Source organism: Ochlerotatus camptorhynchus, unplaced genomic scaffold (genome assembly GCF_037179485.1).
Source record: "Ochlerotatus camptorhynchus isolate MF236.1 unplaced genomic scaffold, CSIRO-AGI_Acam_v1.1 ptg000379l, whole genome shotgun sequence".
Classification (NCBI taxonomy): Eukaryota; Metazoa; Arthropoda; class Insecta; order Diptera; family Culicidae; genus Ochlerotatus; species Ochlerotatus camptorhynchus.
The window spans coordinates 3,812,440-3,833,060 of NW_027040867.1; the positions used below are offsets into that span (position 1 = coordinate 3,812,440).

A 20,621-nucleotide genomic window follows, 5' to 3' on the forward strand; every position below is an offset into this window, starting at 1 on the left:
AAAATAATCAACTTCGAAATTATTTCAGTTTGGAGTTTGACTTTCATTGGTCACCACCAGTGTTGGCAGAAAAAGGGATTTTTGGCATTTAATTCGAAACAGTGATCTTCGAACAGCTATAACTTTTATTAGGCTCATTCTAGAACAATACATTCTTTGGCAAAGTTGTTAGGTACTTCCTGGGCTAAAATTGCAAAATTGTGGTCTTACTAGGGATGCAAAAAAGTAGGTTTTCCCATACTAATTTCCATACAAATTTCTAACGCAATGCGGAAAGCCGGGTAACAACCAATCTTCCCCAAGTTTTGCATAATTGTTTGGGACCCCAAATGGAACCAAAAAAACATTGTTCTGAAAAAAATGATCATGATGACCCATCCTAATGTTTATAGTTTTTTTTTGAGGATTTTAAGTTAGGAATGTTTTCAGAATCGATTTAGCAAATCTTTAGTCATGCAAATCCTCATCAGTAATAAAATCACTAGGGTAAATGCATCAATAGTGGAGGTACGTTAGTGCAATGTGTTCCTATAGTGGCTTATGAAGTCTCTATAAGCCACTATAGGAAAACATTGCACTAACGTACCTCCACTATTGGTGCGTTTACCCTAGTTCATAAATTTGTAATATCTATGTATTACAAAAACCGCAGTATTTGCTCACCGCAAAAAAACTTCCTCCGTGACAATGAGTGGAATCATTGCCGTGACCAGGATTCGAACCTGGGTTACTACGGCCAACACCGTAGGGTCCTGACCACTAGACGATCACGGCTGTCAGGAGTTGTGAGTTTATGTGCAAATAAACGGCAACACAATGCAACCGGCAACGTGAACGCTTTTTCTCTCTAACCTCAAATGAAAACCAAGCGAGTTTACTTACAAGTTCAAAATCAACTGTATTTCACCATATGCATTAATTCGATAAGCGAGTGAGGTTAGGCTTTGTGGTATTTTTACCTCGCTTGTTGCGACATATTGTGAAATTCAATTCTCCATCGCTACGAGAACAAACAATCTACAATCAGTTGGGGTTAAATTGTACTCAATGCGTTACTATTACTATTTATCCCTTGAAGTTTTTTTTTAAATAAATTCAATTTTATCTAAAATTGCAACAGTAGTAAATTTCATCCACAATATCAATGGCCTTCTCGACTGCGTTGGATTAAAAAAGTCCAAAGTTCAAAACTTAAACTTACATAGTAATTACGTAACAAAAAAATATTATTGAGTTGTTCAGTAATTAAATTTGAAATCGTGTAATTAACACTGTGTTGGTAAAATTACAGTAATTAAAATATGATATCAAACCTTTGTATGCCCTTTTCTCGCCAACCGAGGGTCGCCCACGGAAACCAACAACATCATCGGGAAGGGGAAAGCTTTCCCTACCCGCTAATGTTAATGGTTTGCGTTGATGTCATATGGGTGGCGAGAAAAGGGCATAAGAAGGTTTGTTTACAAAAAGCTTGTATGCCCTTTTCACATGTTGTTCTTGATATGTAATCCAGCCACGTAATTAATGTAATTAAAATTGCAATTAGTGTAATTAAAGTAATTAAAAACAATGAAACGCGAATATGTCCGACCGTTTCTATTTATAGCCCCGTCTATTCCGTCATGTTGCGAAATTCATTTCCTAACATTCTTTTCGGTATAACGGTAAAGTAGATTGTAGGAACATGATAAAGAGCTCTTTCATATCATCTATTGCGTCATATTATAACGGAAAATTTCTTTCATTCTCTCTCATTCGTATCTATTGTGCCATGTTATGAAATTATGTTCTACTATCATCCTAAAAAGCTCCCTCCGTGACAATGTCAATCATTGCCGTGACCAGGATTCGAACCTGGGTTACTACGGCCACAACGTAGGGTCCTAACCACTAGACGATCACGGCTGTCGGGAGTTGTGCGATAATTTGCAAAGAAACAACAGCACCACATTGCAATTTTCTCTGGAACGTCAAATAAAAATTGATTTTTTGGAAAAATAAAATCCATTTTTAAGGAACGTCGTTTTCAAAATTTACTCTGGAGAATAATAATCATATTTTAATGAAAATGCAACCTTGGATTGTAATGAACATATAAGCAAAATTTTATTCAAATCGGAAAAGGTCGAGACAAAATAGACATTTTGTTTCATTTAACCATCAATTGAGGTTAGATTAGTTGGAAAAGAGTGTGCGAAGTAAATGGGAGAACCACACACTCTTTGTCGAGTGTTGTGAGATGCATGCACAAAGTTGCTTTTCTAACGCTCTGAGGTGTTTTCCAGCCCTGCATAAGAAATATGTGTCCGACACATATATATATATATATATATATATATATATATATATATATAGCCATCGGTTATCGGGAGCGGCCATCGGTTCAATAAAAACTATGAAATACCACAATATGGGTATTTTCGGAAAATAAACGACGTGTAGAGATCAGATATCGATGCCAGACGCCATTTTAAAATCCAAGATGGCGGCCTTTGCTTTAACGTAAACTATTAGTGGGGACGACGTGTATAGGTCCAAAATCGATGTGTGCCACCATTTTGGGATCCAAAATGATGGCAATTGACTTTCGAAGGGACATTTAGTGGCTATGGACACATGAACATGAACATGAATTTTGTCAAATTAATGTTTTAGGGTAGTTTGGAGCTATACATCTTGTCCCGCATTAATTTTTCTGAATTTGAAAAGAATTTTCTTCCAGCAGTTTACCAACGTGCTTTGTGTTATGTCCTTTAGAACCACATCCAAGCAGTCGAAACAATTCTTGATGCTGAACTTCTTTCGTGTATCCGCTAGTGAAAGGCCTTCATTCTCGACTGTTTCCAGAATAAAAGTGTAGCTTTTGACATAGTTCAGCTTGAAATTTTTGATGATGCTTTGAACAAGGGGTTGAATCAAAGACGTGATCTTAGGTGGCATGTATAGAAGCATAATTTGGGATTGCTTATGGTGGGTGAATGCGACAGCGCGTTATCAAGGAACAGCAAAGCCTTGATGAAGCTAATGATCATGGCTGGACAAAACTCCTCCAACTGTGGTAAGAAGTAGCCGTTTTTTTTTCTCTGTTCGGGACCTAACACCACAGCGACCAGTAATTTGATCTACTGCACACGCATACCAAAAATCTATTACAATGAATGTAAGTTCCGTTTCCTATCATCCTCTGTTCATGAACATCGCAACGAATGTTAGAAATTGACCATGCAGGCGATGTAATGGTTTTTTGTCTTTTTTATTTCGTGTTCTATCTACGCTTTCGACTATACCAGTAAGCTTGTAGAACGACGCACATTGTAGAACATTGTAGAACGACGCACACACTTGCCTCGAATCTCTCCAGCAGAAAAAGCATACGAAGTTGAGTATGCGAGAAAATGAGCGCTTCGTGTTTGCTTTTAGGCTATCCATATTCAGAAGCATGTGGAGAAAGCGCAGGTCTGATAATCACAACGTTCGTGGTTCGAGTCCCAATCTGTTTCCAATTTTTTTCGACATAACTAATTTACCTCACTAATACACTCTACATTTTTCGGTCTCCAATTTTCTTGCATTGGACCACAGCTAGGGTATATCGCATCCTCGGTTCATGGGGTCTCCACTAACATCTTCTGATCATGAATCCCACATACTTGTAAGCGAATCTTACATCCCTCGGTTGGGTGTAGTATACCCCGTGTCCTTGGTTTAGTGCATGTTGTATTATTCCATCACTATTGAGAAATGATGAAGTATTCGATTTTTTTCGAGAAGTTGTCATTCTTGCATTTATCGCAAGGATCCTACTTTAATTGAAAGGTCCCGCTATTTATACCCTTCGGAGTGTTGGAACGCCCCTTTGTCAGTCAAAATTGGATTTCTTAGCCACAAAATCAAGGAATGACATCGATAATGACCATGCATCAGAACCCTAGTCCTAACCATTTCAAACAAGGGAACAACGAATAGAAGATTGGAATCACATAGATAAAGACTAACTCATTTTTCCTTGTTTCAAGATCATCCTCGGTCCAAGCAACCCGAGGACTTATCACTATTAACAAGGCATAAAAAGTAGCAAGGACTAAGATGTGTTCCTTTGATTACTAAAAAATCATGTTCCCCAAGTTTGAAGTAGTCAGGACTAGAAAGAGGTGGTAGATCTTATATCCCGTAACGTACCACGAAAAGGTGATCTACACACGTTACGGGGCAAGCAGTCGTTTAACCTTTCTTGTTGCTACGATAATGCACAGGGATATTCGTTTTCTATAAATGTTTAATGACCCTTGGATTCGCGACATTGTTGATAATCAACGGCTTCATCAGAGACCCTTTCGTGTTAGAGCAAAAAATGATTATGAACCCTTTTTTGAGACATAAGATCTTTTAAGCCGTTTTACTTTTTGTAAAACAGTTTTGTTTCATCTCAGTTGAACACATGATCAAGAAAATACTGAACACTTTCGTTTTTTTACCAACGATCAAATGGCATCGATTGCTGGCCACTACACGTCGTTCCCTTTCCGGAAATACCCATATTGTAGGGTATTTGACAGTTTTTCTTGAACCAATGGCTGCCATCTTGGATTCAAAAATTACGTCTAGCATCGGTTTCCGGCCTCTACAATCATCCCCTTTCCGAAAATACCCATATTGTAGCGCATGTTAGATTTTTTCTTGAACTCATGACCGCCATCTTGGTTTCCAAAATGGCGTCTGGCATCGATTTCCGGCCTCTACACGACGTTCCCTTTCCAGTAAAACCGATACAGTACTTGTTCGCTAACTGGGCTAAAAGCGCAGCCCAGTTAGCGAACTCCACTCGCTAACTGGGCTGGCTTGTTAACGTAAAAAAACATAAAGGGGAACTTCAATCGATTGTTAAATCGACGTTAACCAATTTCACGTGCATTGGATTGAAACAGTGTAAAGTTTGTTATTGTAATTTTCACAGCATTCAAACTCGCGAGTTTAGAAAAGCTTAACGCTTTCGCTAATACCGCTTTGCAGTCTAGATTTCAGTGTGAAATGAAAATAATTTCAAAGTTATTTATATTAACAGTATTCCATTCGAATGCCCCCCCACAAATTATGACAACGAAATGTCAAACTAAATGTGACGTCTAGTTTTGAACGCCCAGTTAAAAAACGCCCAGTTAAAAAAACAGCCCAGTTAAAAAACGCCCAGTTAGCGAACAAGTACTGTATTGTAGGGTATTTGACAGTTATTCTTGAATCGATGGTCGCCATTTTTGATTTTAAAATCGCGTCCGAAATCGATTTGTGGCCTCTACACATCATCCCTTTTCCGGTTCTTGCCTTCAAATTGCACAGCAACATCTTATATAGACAAGCTTTACAGACATAACATATTAAGGAAGTTCATGTGCACACTACCAGGGGCATGAAGTAGTTCGCCTCCTCGTGGTGTGCCCTGGAAACGTTAATTATCGAACCCAAGGGAGAGATATTGTGGCTAAACGAACTACAGCAGAGTAAGGACGCTGGAGCCCCATCCAGCTCGTCCCAGGAGGTCGATAAGCCCTGCACAAACCCTCGACATCGGGTTCTTAGAGTGCTTAGCACACGCAGCTGTTTGGCCCTGGACAGTTGGCTGGCTATCACGTCTGTTCTAGAACTCAGGCGAACAATTAACAGAGAACAACAAGAGGAAGGCCCTGCACAGCTGCTCACTGTGCAGTAGCGAGTGTCACGTCTGACACACCACTAGTGATGCGCCATAGCGCAACCGGCCCCCTCCCATGATGTAATGCTTTCATGGGGTTCCGGCGAGGGCAAGGGCCTAGAGCACAGGGTAAGGTTGAGTGGGTCGGGAGTGCTACTTCTCCCATCCCCACACCCTGAGTTATCTTCTCAGGTGTCTGGGAGCAGATTCCCCCCTGTAAAAAAAAATGTGCACACTAGCACCGCGTAGTGAGAGAGCTCTGAACTAATATGGCCACCATCCAAAAGGACTTGGTCACTTGAACAACTTTGCTCAAGACAGCAACTTTCTATATGGCCAGGATCACGAAATATTCTACGTTGGACCTTAGATCTATATATTATAGCACTTGTCATAAGTGCCATAAAAGTAAAGCGCCTCTAGCGGCGTAGTTCCCAATTAAACCTGAATCCAATGACATAGGCTTGTCGGTCTATCGCAGTACAACAACTTTGTCGAAGACAGTATAGCTTTATACATTGAAATAAATGAGATAATCCACCACAGCCCCATTATTGAAAATCCCATAAGCTGTGGGTATCCTTATTCGCGGTTCCTTATTCACGCCTCCGTTACCCCGGCAATAAGGATTCCTGAATGTAGACCCAATTAGTGGGTCCTAGCCCCTTGTCCAGTAACTACTATCCCTACCTCCCCACAGTGCCAGCTAGGCAACGAGTAACCTTAAGGAATATGAGGCAACCTTGGTCGAATGCTGACAGGAAAGTGAGCCTCATCTCTTCGGAGGACGAAGTTCATGCAATCCGAGCGCCTGTTTTCTTTGTTAGGGCGGCTCAAAACAGCATCTGTTGATCATCATCCTCGTGTTAGCGTAGCACTCTACACAGTGCGGTGCACGATGGTCCTTTGGCAGTACAGGAAATTAAGAATGGAAATATGAACCGGTACTATCGATATAGACACAGGCAACGAATACGCAGGGTGTTGAAGTAGGAATTTACGCTACTAAATGCTCGACTAAATGTAAACTATTTTGAGTAAACCTTATTTCTTGTAAGATAACCTTGAGATTGTTGATTGGTTAATTGGTTAATTGCATGATCCAATCAGCTTGCGTAGTTCGTGGCGAGTGATTCCTAGAATTCTTCATACGGATTTTGCTTTGCTAGGTTTTTGGCAACTTGAGAAGCAATATTATCAAAATTAACTCTTTTAGTGGTAAAATAAATATTGTCGTTCTGAAAAGGACGGTTTTGAGTTGATGCGCATTAGACTTATGCAAAATTTGAAATTTTCGCTCCACAGTGCTCAATCGGTTCCAAATCGGGTTCTTATTAACCTCCCAAAATTTAAACTCATTTCATTAGAAACTGGCACAATCCGTTTGAAGTTTATATAGAAATGTCTACCAAACTTTTTGTTCACTGTATTCTTGCCTTTTTCGATATTGCGCTGTTAAAAAGTTCTATAACTATTCTTATAGTAAATTTTCTTAGATACAACTTTGCAGAAAATCGTTTTGACGTAGGACTACGTCTTTAATTTCTATACTGGGGTACACTTTGTGAAAATCTAAAAAATAACATGAAACAAAATTATGAAAGATTTTGAACATTAATAACTCAGCTGCCGCTGGATCAATTTCATTAATTTTATCACCAATCGATCAGAAATATGTCTACGCTAATATGTATTTTAAATATGTCTTCAAACTGATGATTTTTAACAAGAAACTATTGAAAAAGTGGTAATGTCAAGCATTATCCAAAGTACAAATAAAAAGAGATATTTTTTTCACTGTTTTCATGAAATTAACGTTGTTTCCAAACGCAGTCGTCATAATCAAGTACCACTTGGTTGCACATCATTCTGCTTTAACCTGAAAAGATATAAAACAACGCTTCTGTCTAGCCTCAACTCATTTTCGCTTCGGACGCCGTGGTGAGCAGACAGCAGAAGCAGCAAAAGCAGTCGTCTGGTTAGCCGTGGCGGTGTTAAACGTGTCTCCGGTCTGATCTACGAGGTGTGCTGAAGGTGTTCTTGGAAAATGAGATCCGTGATGCTGCCAACTACACTGAACACGCCAAGCGTAAGTGGCCATGGATGTGTCGTCTACGCTTTGAAGCGACAGACGCACTCTGTACGGTTTCGGAGGTTAAATCATCGCCAACTTTGGCAACAAAACGGCCCTTCTCAGGGCCACCAAGCTTATTACAGTAAAGAGTAGAAATAGAATTTATCTGCTTGGTTGTCCATATTCAGCACCACACGCCCCCAACGACCGCACAAAATGCTATTGTAACCAAATTTGAAAGCAGGGGTGCAAATGATTTTGATCGATTCTCTTCATCAACTTTTAATCGCCACGGCCGGATATTTTCTACACACAGTTCGATGGAAGAAGCAACAATCTAGCATCTAATTCGACGAAGACGACAGGAAACATTTTTGAAGCCGAGTTATTTACGAAAGAGAGAGTCGATGAGAATCGATCAATGTAGTTACTACCTATTGAAAAGTGACGCAAGATTTGTTTTAAGTGGATCTTGTTTTCCGTGCTGAGCACCAATGCTACCGACGCCACGGAGGCAGCTCCCACACCTAGACCTATCGATCCATCAATTCATGAACCGGGGACCAACGGCTTTACTTCCCTTCAGAAGAAAGGCGCGATCAGAGATGTTATGCCTCAGAACATGCCGATGAATTCCTGATGAGTTTGGGTTCTTAATTTTTTCCGTGCATTGAATCGGATAGAGTTCTCCAGATGCACAAAAGTGTGCGTGAGACCACGCGCTACCCTTTAAAGTAGTTGTGATATCGCGATACCTTTTTGTTTCTTCTTCATTTTTATAAATGGATGTTGGATTTTAGTGTTCGTGAGATTGCGCTTGGAGATCTCTATAACTTCGCCAGTTACCAACTGTACCGCGGTGACTAGCACTGCCAACATAACAAAAAAAAAACACGAAGTTTCAAATGTCAACAATGTATCAGCTTATGCGTGTGCAAATTTTTGAGTTTCTTAAACAGAAAAAAAAACATGCCCTGGGACGTTCGTGAATTTACCTCGAACAAATATAAATCGGAGCTTATCAAACAATCTATCACCTACAGCAAAATTGCAACAAATTTGAAAGAATTTAAATGATGTTATATGAAAATGCCTGCAGTTGCCTGTTGATTTGTGGTCGTTATTTTACCCAGCTCTACACTAATCACTGTAAAAAGTTGGCTGTTACTTTTTGCTATATTTTGAGTAATTGACATTTTTATGCATCACTTTTTTGAGACATTTATGTTAATAACTTTATAATAAAGCATGATAAATAAAATAATGGGCATTTATTGAATGAGGTGAAAAAAGGGGAAACACTCAAGTTTAGAGGTTAGTTTTCCTAATTTCCCGATATTTCGCTTAATGTGAGTCATAGAGTTTCGATGTCTTCGACAACATTTCTCTACACTTCAAATTACACAACTTTGCCGGAAAAAACCATTCAGCTAGGATGCTCCGTTCAAAAGATAGACTCGAGCGCCACCTATGTGGCGTAAAAATGAACTAAAATGAAACTTTCAAAAGATGGTGCTTTTAATATTGAGCAACTTTGTAGAACATTGTTTCGCTCTAGAAAGCAAACCAAAGGCGCTAGAGGTTTTGGCCACGCGAATGGCTCCGCTGCCCCCACAGCTAAAAAAATTAGTGTAAATTTCCGTTACTATGATGCACATCAATGGAGCGTCATATATCATATAAGTTTAGATTATAGATCGTGTAAATTTATGAGACATGTGATGCAATATTCCATATACAGGGCTGTTACAAGATTTTCTAAATTTGATCCGCGAAATCCGCGATTTCTCAAAAGAAATCCGCGACTTCAAATACTAAGCCGCGACAGAAAAAAACTGTTTTCATTACCTAAAAATAGCATTTGTACACTACTACATGGCATTTCAAGCTTATTGTTTATATCATATTAGATTTGTGCCTTAGTGTTTTTTGAAGTACTTTCACATTTTAAATGAGAGCTTTTTATGCCTGTACCATCCTTTGCCCAAGGAAGTAGAGAATTTTTCCAACCCGAAAAATTAATAGACCGGACGGGAATTGAACTCAGTCGCCTCCAGCATGGACTTAGTTTGTAGCTGCGCCTTTAACGACTGAGCTAAAGGAGTATCGTTTGTAACCTTCGAATTAAAAAAAAACATTGTATCATAGTTATGTATGTATAGTATAAATTCTGAGTAATTAGTGAACATAACAAAACACCCTTAAATTATGAGATTCTATTTAATAATACCGGCCTAGATTTGATGAAATATTATTTAAAAAAATTTAATGCATTTTCATTTGAAATGCAAGTTTTTTTGAAAATTAACCAGTGACGTATTTTGCTGTCCTAAATGTTGTAGTAATTTGGCTCTAGTTTTCTCAATTTTTGACCGATTCAAACCAAACACCCTGCACATAATCGAGAAATTACCAGAGTTTCAACACAATTGTTGGTCCCGTCGCGGTTCTGTATTTACACGGATATTCCTTGGAGTCTGTCCAATGGTGAGACATTTTCATGATATTTCTTTTCTAATATGAACCTACCTCTTTTCGCTGTCAAATCATAACCGAATCGTGTATATGTGACTTTGTGGATCATGCGCGACTTATTACTATGTATACCGGAAATTATAGGTTTTCCAAATCGTTCAGGACATCAGTTGATTTGTTCTAATAGATCAACCAAGACTGCAATAATGTCTTTAGTATTGAAATATTTCCAGACAACGCACAGTGTCTATGTGGATCATGCATGATCTATTTCCGAGTAATCCAGATGTTTAAAATTCTTCAAATCGTCCTGGAGTTCAGTTAGTTTGATCTACTAGAACTATTGTCTTGAATACCAGATGTTTTAAGTACTCCAAATCGTTCTGAGCCTCATAGCCTAGTCAGTAAAGGAACGGTATTACTAAGCCGGAGGCGGCGGGTTCGATTCCCAGTCCGGTCGAGGGAATCTTTCGGGCTGGAAATTTTCTCGACTTCCCTGGGCATAGAGTATCATTGTGCTTGCCCTGTCACACAATATACAAATTCATGCATTGGTATTGGCATCGAAAGCTCTCAATTAATAACTTTGGGAGTGTATTTAGAACACTAAGTTGAGAGCACGCAATAAGTTAATATGCACTATCAATAAGCTTGAAATGCTAATAAGAAGAAGAAGAAATCGTTCTGGAGTTCAGATGATTTATTCTACTAGATCAACCATGACTGGGATGAAGTCTGTAGTATCAAAATATGTCCAATGTCTGTAGTATCAAAAATCACCTCACAGAACGAATTATGGTAAAAATGGACCAATTAAAAGAATGATGAGAGTGTATAATAATTATTGTGAGCATATAGATCTAACGATGTCTAAAGATACAGTAAGGAGAACACTAACTGCTAGTTAAATTTAAAACAATTTTTATTTTTTAGATGTTTGTATATGCAGTCTACATTTACTGACAATTTCAAATAAAACGTATGTTTTAAAATAGCATGTAAGGAAACAGCACTATTGAAAAACGGTCTACACTGATTGACGACAAATAAATAATTATGTCCACGTATACCAGATGCTCTAGGTTCTCCAAATCGTCCTGCAATTCAGATGATTTGTTTTACTAGATCAACAAAGACTAGGATAATATCTGTAGTATCGAAATATCGATTTGGAAATCCTAGAACAATTGGCATACGCGGAAATAGGTTGGCATGATCCACATAGACACTGCAAATTTGTTTGGGCATATTTCGATACTACAGATATTGAATTGGGTGATCTAGTAGAAAAATAATCTGATCTCCAGAATGATTTCAGAACCTATAACATCTTGTATACGTAGCAATAGGTCGGGTACAATCCACATAGACACTTTGAATCTGTTTGGACATATTTCGATACTACAGACATTATTGGAGTCTTGATAGAACAAATCAATTGAACTCAAGGAAGATTTCGAGAACCTAGAATATCCGGTATACATGGCAATTACTCGCATATATACGATTCGTTTGTGATTTGACAACGAAAAATGCTATGTTCATATTGGAAAAAAGGAAAATGTCTCACATTGGACAGACCTACGGGAATTTCCGTGTAAATCCGGTGTGACTTATGGAATTGAGATCATTTTTCGATTATTTACAGGGTGTTTGGTTTGAACCGGTAAAAAATTGAGAGCCAAAAGAAACAAAATTGATGACAGCAAAATAATCCGAGACGGAAAGGTTACAATGAATTCCACAATTTTTGTGACAGCACATCAGTCCCTTCGCGATTTTCGCAACATCATTTAATGTTTCCGCGATTTTCGCGACTGAAAGTTCAAATCCGCGACAAATCCGCGAAAATCGCGAAATCCGCGAAATTCGCGAAATCCGCGAAATTCGCGAAATCCGCGCCTGTTGTAACAGCCCTGCATATATTGTATGCCACTGTCCACTTTTGTTTGCAACATTTCTTGCAAGCTGCTAGTTTACGTGAAAAGGAAGTTACATGTATGAATGTTTGCATGCATGGATGTTTACATCGCCAGTAAAATCAGAATTTTTTGGTGTGACTGTGTGTCGGCAAAACAAGAAAAAAATTATAATATTTTGATGTCAAAAAATAGGGCTTAATAATCTTTCTTCTGGATTTAGCGACAGCTGTTGCGAAAATCAACCATAATGGTAATCCATTGAATAGTGCACACTCAGCCTGCAATCAATAATGTTACGCTCTGACACCAACTGATAGCCAGTTACCAGAGGAGTGCAGAGAGGGACAAATATACCCAATATAAAAAAGTAGCTCTCTACCCTATGGGGTAAAACATTTAACAACACACTTTACGGGGGAAGGGGGCTGTAAGATTCTGTGACAAACAATGTATTAGGTATGGGAAAAACGTTACCAAAGGGAGGGGGAGTTAACATTTCCTGATTCAGATGAAAAATAAATCCCCTTAAAATAAAGCAAAAATGTTATCTCTATCAGTATGCAGTATTATCGCTTGCAAAAGATTAAAAAAAAACTCGTGCAGCGTAAAAAACACACGCAATTCCTGTAGCTATTTTTTTCTAGACAAAAAAAATACAGTACATATGAAAAATCGAAGCCTTGGTTTTGATATGTTATCTCTGTGCCAATCTACCGAAAAAACGGCCGACGATCGAACACGCCACACCGATGACATAGTAAACGATGACAAATCGCAACCAAACAGAACTTTGATAACTTTTGACAAGCGTGTCTATAATGAGGAAATGATGATAACGATTTGCAGCAGCTTTCTTCTGTGAGGTAAGGGATTTGGTGAAGTAGCCGAGAGAGAAATGAACACTTCAAGTGAACTCAATGTCAGGGTAATGTAATGATCTGAGAATACAATACAGTCAGTCTTAGCTTGAACTCACGAACGTACGGTCTATCCCTATAATATCCGAAAGTGGTCTCCGGTCGGTTAAAGTCTTGACATTCTCCCTGTCAGTTCGAAGCCGTGACATCTTCCTTTCAGGAATTTTTCATTCAGGCATCTTCAGAAATTATACATTGTTTGCAAATAAATCAGCTCTCGCAAGATGTATTGATTACCGCGCAATCAATGGTGATTGATGGTTTGTCAGAATAAATTAAAAAAAAATATGAGCAGTTTTAGGTTTCACGGTACAGAGCACTGGTAATTTCTGGTTATTGGTAACGGTCAAAGATAAGCTGATGATAAAATATGATAAGCCAAAAATAGACCCAGTCATTCCATATTATTTAGATTGCCTGAAAGATATTGAATTTCTGAAGCCATACATATCATAGCACTATTAACACTTGGGCCTTCAGATATCTCTATTGGCGTTTGAAAAATCATCTAAATCTGCCCAAAGATGGCGGATGGATTAAAAAAAATACATAATTAACCAAATAAATATACATAACTAAAACTGAATGGGACAGCTGTATTACACGACCACGGTGGTACCACTGGGGATTAATTTTAAACCTAAGATTATCTTTAAAAGGTGTTGAAAACGTGCTCTAAAATTATCTGTCTTAAATGTGACGCAACTACAGCAGGAAAATAAATGGTTTCACTATAGTAGCATTGCGTAAATTACATCGATCGATTGTGAAATATCTTCCCTCATGAAAATAAATGAGCAAACAACAGGATTCATGCACTTACCTCTACTAGCCAGTTCCAGAAGGGATGCATCAAATAGATACTCAGTGGTGAAGTGTCCAGGGCACTGTACTGCAATTGGAAAGAGATGGAAATTGGTATTATCGGAACGCTAGTATTAAATAATCCTAAAATTAATCATAACCACTGGAATGTTCCGACATTAATCACTGTCCCTTCTCGGAAGTGTAGTTGATCTTGCCTGTGTATTAGGTTTGTAAAAAGTTCTTTAAGTACAGATAGAAAGTTTATCTGTACATCATTATGATTGGCGGTGCCGATGGTGTAGTGGTAAGCGTGATTATCCCTCACCCCAGCAGGCCTGGGTTCAATCCCAGTCGGCGCCGCCGGGCTGTTCTGAGGCATAACATATCTGATCACGTCTTTCTTCGGAAGGGATGTAAAGCCGTTGGTCCCCGGTTCATCATTTTGATGGGTCGATAGGAAGGGTTCAGGAGTGGGAGCTTTCTACCTGTCGTTGGTAGCATTGGTGCTCAGCACGGAAAGCAAGATCGACGGAAAACAAATCAAGGGAAGAAAAATCATTATGATGAAAGAATAGGACGAAATGAACAAAAAGTTCACTTTATTACTGTTTTAGTAAACACACAATCACCTTAAAACAAATCCACCGCTTGCCATACCGTCATGCTCCCCTCACATCTTTACAGCTGGACTCTCCACGTCAAGGTGGCGCTGCCAAAAGTTTTCACTGCACTCGGTCAACCGAACTGTCAACTGCAGGAGAAGTCGACATCGGAACGATTAACAGTAGTGTGATTCAATGTGCAATACAATTGAATTGATAATGAAAGAGTTCCAACATTTCAAAGATCGAAACCCTAGAGCAGTGGTGTTCAACCTAACGCACGTCGCGGGTCAAATATTTGTTTTTCCGATCACACCGCGGGCCGCACAATTTTTATTTTTATTTTTTAAACTGGCTTACCTATGTATGCTGAAATTTTTTTTTAATAAAGAATCAAATAATCAATTTTTCTTTAGTTTTTTTTTTTTTCCTTTGGTTTGTTTTTTCCGTCGATCTTGTTCTCCGTGCTGAGCACCAATGCTACCGACGTGCCAGGAAGGCAGCTCCCACACCTGGACCCTACCTATCGACCCATCAACTCATGAACCGGGGACCAACGGCTTTACTTCCCATCCGAAAGAAGGCGTGATCAGAGATGTTATGCCTCAGAACATCCCGGCGGCGCCGACTGGGATTAAACCCAGGCCTTCTGGGGTGAGAGGTAATCACGCTTACCACTAAACCACCGGCGCCGTTAATTTTTCTTTAGTTGAAGATACTAATTTCAAATAACAGACTAAGACTGGTAATTTTTATACGATAGATGAGGAGATGAAAGTATAGAGTTGATAGTTCCGTTAGAGTACGGCAGTGTAAAAATTGTATATAGAGAGTAGAAAGCGAGCAAGGACAGCTTTGAGGAAGGTACAAATCGGGTTGATCATCTCTCTTTACCAAATTCCCCCGTTGTAGAGGGATGGTCGCTTTAATACATGATGATGCAATACGCAGCAAGTTTTCCAAATGTTCATCAGATAACTTATTTCTGGCTTTCGACTTCACTGACACTGCACAGCAACTGTTGTGGCAGTCGATAACAGAAACAAAGTGCGACGTTGCAGTTATTGCGGAACCGTATTGAGTCCCTCCCGATAACGGTAACTGGGTGGCGGATAGAGCTGGGATGGCGGCTATACAAGTAATGGACAGATACCCTATTCAAAAAGTGGTTGCGAACTCATACGGAATCTTCATATGTAGTTGTTACGCACCCCCCAGATGGACGATGGAGCAGTTCCATGAGATGCTGCATGGGCTTACCGAAGAGCTGATCGGACGACGACCGGTAGTCATCGGAGGAGACTTCAATGCTTGAGCAGTGGAGTGGGGAAGCAGGTGTTTCAATGCAAGAGGGCACACTCTGCTGGAAGCTCTGGCAAAACTGGAAGTTATGCTCGCCAACGAAGGCACCAGCAGCTCTTTTCGCAGAGATGGCCGGGAATCCATTATCTACGTTACTTTCTGCAGTCCGTCGTTGGTGGCAAACATGGATTGGAGAATGTGCGAAGGATATACCCATAGCGACCATCAGGCGATACGATATGGCATCGGTCAACGGAATTCTGTGGCAGTACGGAGGGCGAGAACTTGTGACCGGAAGTGGAAGACGAAGGCTTTCGACAAGGATCTTTTCGTTGAGGCACTCCGTGTGGAAAGGAGCCCCGTGGTTCTGAACGCGGACGGGCTGACAAAAACGTTAGTGAGAGCACGTGACGAGGAAACTGAAGCCAAATAACAGACAGCGTCCAGTTTACTGGTGGAACGAGGCACTTAGCACCCTCCGCGCTAGTTGTCTCAGAGCCTAAAGGTTTTCCCAGAAGCCTCGAAAGGCCCATGGGTTGTTTTTTTTCCGGCCCAAACAAAAACCTTTGAACATTCCGAGGATCTCTAAGGATCTAACAACACATTTTTCGGCCGTTACCGATATTTTCAAGGTGACACCAATAAAACTGCGCGGAAGCAGGCTAACCAAATTGTTGCGTGCGAGCTTTTTTCTTTGGAATACCGAGTCTACATAACCAGTAGTGAGGTAGAAATTGAAGGAGTGGTCACCAAAGCGAGTTCGACTAGTGATGATTTCATGGGTCCCGATTCCTTCGGAATCTTTAAAAACCGTGCTCTGCCGAAGGTGAAAATATTGGACTGCCTTCAAATGCAGTCAGTATCCATCGTAGGCTCAAACAAATCGTATTCCTTGTCAAACTCGTTTCGTGTGACCATTCCGGTTCAGCGTTACCTCACTACGTCGCTATTGACAAGGTTCGGCTGCCTGTACGTCTGTTTGTACCTCGGGTAATGAACTGCTCGAAATGTAAACAACTTGGTCACACATCGGACTACTGCTCGAACAAACCACGCTGCGATCAGTGTGGTGAGCAACATCAAGAGGGCCCTTGCGGTGCTCCTCCAAAATGCGTGTACTGCAAGGAGAGCCTGTATGCCCTGACTAACTGCCCGAGGTATAAACAGCAGGGAGACAAAATAAAGCGGTCTCTGTAAGCTCGCTCCAAGAGAACAATAGCAGAACTCTTGAAGAATACCGCTTCATCTCCATTTTGTCAGTTGATGATCTAGACTCTGACTCAAAGGTCGGTGAGGGTAGTCCGTTTGTCTTTAAAGGCAATACGAGAAAACGAGCAAAAAAACACACCACCGAAAAGCCTCGTAAGGCCACTCGTACGGACCACCCTTCCACCTTGGAAAAATCAAGAGGTAACGGAAATGCACCGAAACCCATTCCACCGGGTTTTAAACCTTGTAATTATGACAAGAACTTTCCATCACTTCCAGGATCATCTAAAACCCCAGATGTCCCAGTTTTTTGGCCAGAAAACCAGCTGAATAATTAGCAAGAACATGCCCCTATGTTCACGTTTTCTGCTGTCCTGATACTTGGAAGCATTTTAAGGGTTATAACAAATTACAGAACAATCTACAGAACTTGCGGACAAACTTTGGTAAAAAAATAAAAGTATTCAAAGAGTTGATTTCAAACAAACATTTAGGAGGATTCCCACATAATTTTCGAAGGGAGAAGTTCTGAACAGAATTCCAGAATTATTCTGACATGAAGTCTATAGAAATTGTTAGATGAATTTGGAGGGATTTCTGTGCAGAAGAATGCAAGTTCTAAATTAAACTCTTAGCTAATTTTAGGAAATTTCAAAAGGAGTTTTGAAAATAAAAACTTTAAGGGAAATTCTTACGTGATTCTGAGGAGATGTGAATGGGAATCGTGTGGAAAATGACAGATAAATAAAAAAAATCCAAGGGAATTATGATGAGAATTCAACAAGAAACAGAGTTCTAAGAGTGTTCCGGAGATAATTTCAACCCTAGTGCGAAAAATTCATCACAGAGCTCCAACAGAATCGATTGCCAAAAAATTGTAGATAATCAGAAAAAAAATCTTTAAAATACTCCGAGGGGTTTCTAAATAAAATTTCAAAGAATTTCTACTGCTTTGAATAGAAAGTTTTGAAAAGAATTTCAAAGGAATCTAAGTCTCCGATTAGGTTTAAGGTAATTCTAAGAAGGATTCCAATCAAATTCTTAGTAAGAGTTTCAAGGAAATTCCAAAAAGAATTCAACGGTAATTATTACGCGAAGTGTTTTCTGGTTAATTTCAGAAGAATTCCATGATAATTCAGAGCAGAACTTCAAGTTAATTCTGGAATTCATATCATGAGCATTTTGAAGAACGAAAAATTAAAACCCCGGAAAAGAATAGTTCAGTTTCGGTTTTACAAATATTTGTTTCGAAAGTCCAGCATCTTCAATATTTTCTTTTAATGCTCATGCACTTTACATCTGAAATTGAAACGACAAAAATCAATTTGAAAAATTGCTGTGTGATTAAATTCTAAAAACAATGAGACGGGAAAGATAAGAAAATTATGCAGTAAATAAAGTAAGACATTCATTTGGTGAAGAATCACTCTATTCTAATAGTTTATTCTGAAATCCTGGTGTAAAAATGTGTTCCTATGGCATTGCTAATTTATTTTTCTCGGTTCACTCTTCGAATTCCCGGGTTTTTCCCGGTTTTCCCGGTTTGCTGGCCATCCTGCAACTCACTTTCTGAAGCATTTTCCCTTTGTGAAACATGGCTCTCTTCAGACAACGATCTTGCTTTCCACGATTTCAACATTATTCGCCTTGACCGCGCAGATTCGTATGGAGGGGTGCTTCTGGGTATCAACGAGCTCCATTCCTTTTACAGAATCGATCTACCTTCGGTGACAGGCATTGAAGTAGTTGCATGTCAGGATAATATTCAAGGTAAATGCCTCAGTATTGCCTCAGTATATCTTCCACCGAGAACCGCGATCTCTCGTCAAAGTTTCGCGGATATCTGCACGGCTATGCCGGAGCCACGGTTGATCTTTGGAGATTTTAACTCTCACGGTACAGACCTCAACCTTGATATACGACATGTGCGACTTCTTCAAAATGACAATTCTGAACACCGGGGATGCAACACGAGTAGCCAAACCTCCAGCAAAAATAAGCACTTTGTTCGAGTTCACTATCGTTGAATTGCTCGTGGAAAGTAATTCAAGATCCCTACGGTAGTGACCATTTGCCAATCAAAATTTCTATTACCAATGGTTCATCTTCTACTCGCTCGGTTGACATCGCGTACGATCTTACAAAAAAACATTGACTGGCGAAAATTCGCGACCGCGGTTCTTGATGCCAGTCAATCGGTTGAAACACTTCCTCCACTGGACTAGTAGGTACTCCTTTCTAACGCGTCTTATCATCGATTGTGCGCTGCGAGCACAAACGAAACGTGTTGTGTTACGGGTGTTTCCGTTCGCAAGCGACCTCCCACTCCGTGGTGGGATAAGGATTGCACCGACACGAACAGCGAGAAGTCCGCCGCGTTTAAACGCTTCCGCAAATACGGTAAGGTCGAGGATTTCGAGCGGTACACCGACCTCTAGAAAACGTTTAAAGGCTTGATTAAAGCCAAAAAACGCGGTTACTGGCGTCGGTTCGTCGATGGTTTGTCGCGAGAGACTTCTGGAATGTCGGCAGGAGAATGCGAAACGCGTCATCACCGATTAACGAAGACAAGGTGTACTCGGACAGTTGGTTATTCAGCTTCGCGCGGAAAGTTTGCCCGGATTCGGTGTCGGTTCAAACCAACGTTCGTGATCGTCCGTCAGGTAATAACGAAATAGATCCCCCGTTTTCGATGGTGGAATTCTCACTTGCTCTCCTTTCATGTAACAATATTCAGCTCCAGGAATGGATAGAATCAAGTTCAACTTGCTTGAAAATCTCCCAGACGCACAGTGGCGGCACTGCGAACAAAAGTCGGACGAAACCTAAAATGTCAATGAAACTGGCTGAAAATGACATATTATGTTAATTTTTGGGTGCTGAGTTCATTTTTGAAGTCAACAACCAATAAAAATGCAAACTAATCCCCCTAAAGTGCGAAATAATCTTTCGGATCAGAATAAATTTAATGACTGATAATTTATTGAGTTATTTCAACACATGATATTTTTAAGTTCATTTTATCTTGTCATCGAATCCGGTAATAATTTAAATAATCAAATATAGGGGCCGTTTAAACATTACGTAAAGCGAAACATTTCAGTTTCCATAGGGAAGATACACAAATGACGTTGCATATTTTTGATCAATTTTAGGTCCCCCCTCCCCCCTCGTAGCGTATTTTTCCATACCTAATACACGGCTGGTCACAACTTCTGAAACCCCCTCCCCTCTAAAATGCTACGTCATTTGTGGATCGTCCCATACCAAATTAAATGTTTCGCGTTACACGATATTTGGACTTTGTTTCCATATTCAATATAAACTAAAATTTACATTCTTTCAGATGTTTTACTCGGGTATTCAGTATGACACTGAAATATTTCATAAGAAAGTACTGTGCTGCTCTTATGTAAAATGCGGATGTTCCTAGAAGCTTGTTCAAACGTCAACCGAATACCAGAGTAGTTTAAAAAGTTTAAATGTGTTGACTTTGATACTGGAAGTTTCCGGTGAACTTTATCCGGCAGGAATTGAAAAAAAAATAGTAAAACAAGCAGTCGTAAAATGTGTTCTAAACCAAAAGGTAATTGATCTTATATTGAAAAAATGTATTATTTACATTTA

At 39.7% G+C, this 20,621-nt stretch overlaps 1 protein-coding gene across 1 annotated transcript in view; it reads right to left on the reverse strand.

Annotated features, from left to right (window-relative positions):
- The window catches only part of LOC135710372 (ethanolaminephosphotransferase 1), a 33,401-nt gene that overhangs the window by 5,361 nt on the left and 7,419 nt on the right, over positions 1-20,621 (reverse strand). Inside the window, exon 2 of the mRNA XM_065232930.1 lies at positions 13,898-13,966. Within this exon, the coding sequence (XP_065089002.1) occupies positions 13,898-13,966 (69 nt within the window). The remainder of the gene's footprint in view (positions 1-13,897; positions 13,967-20,621) is intronic.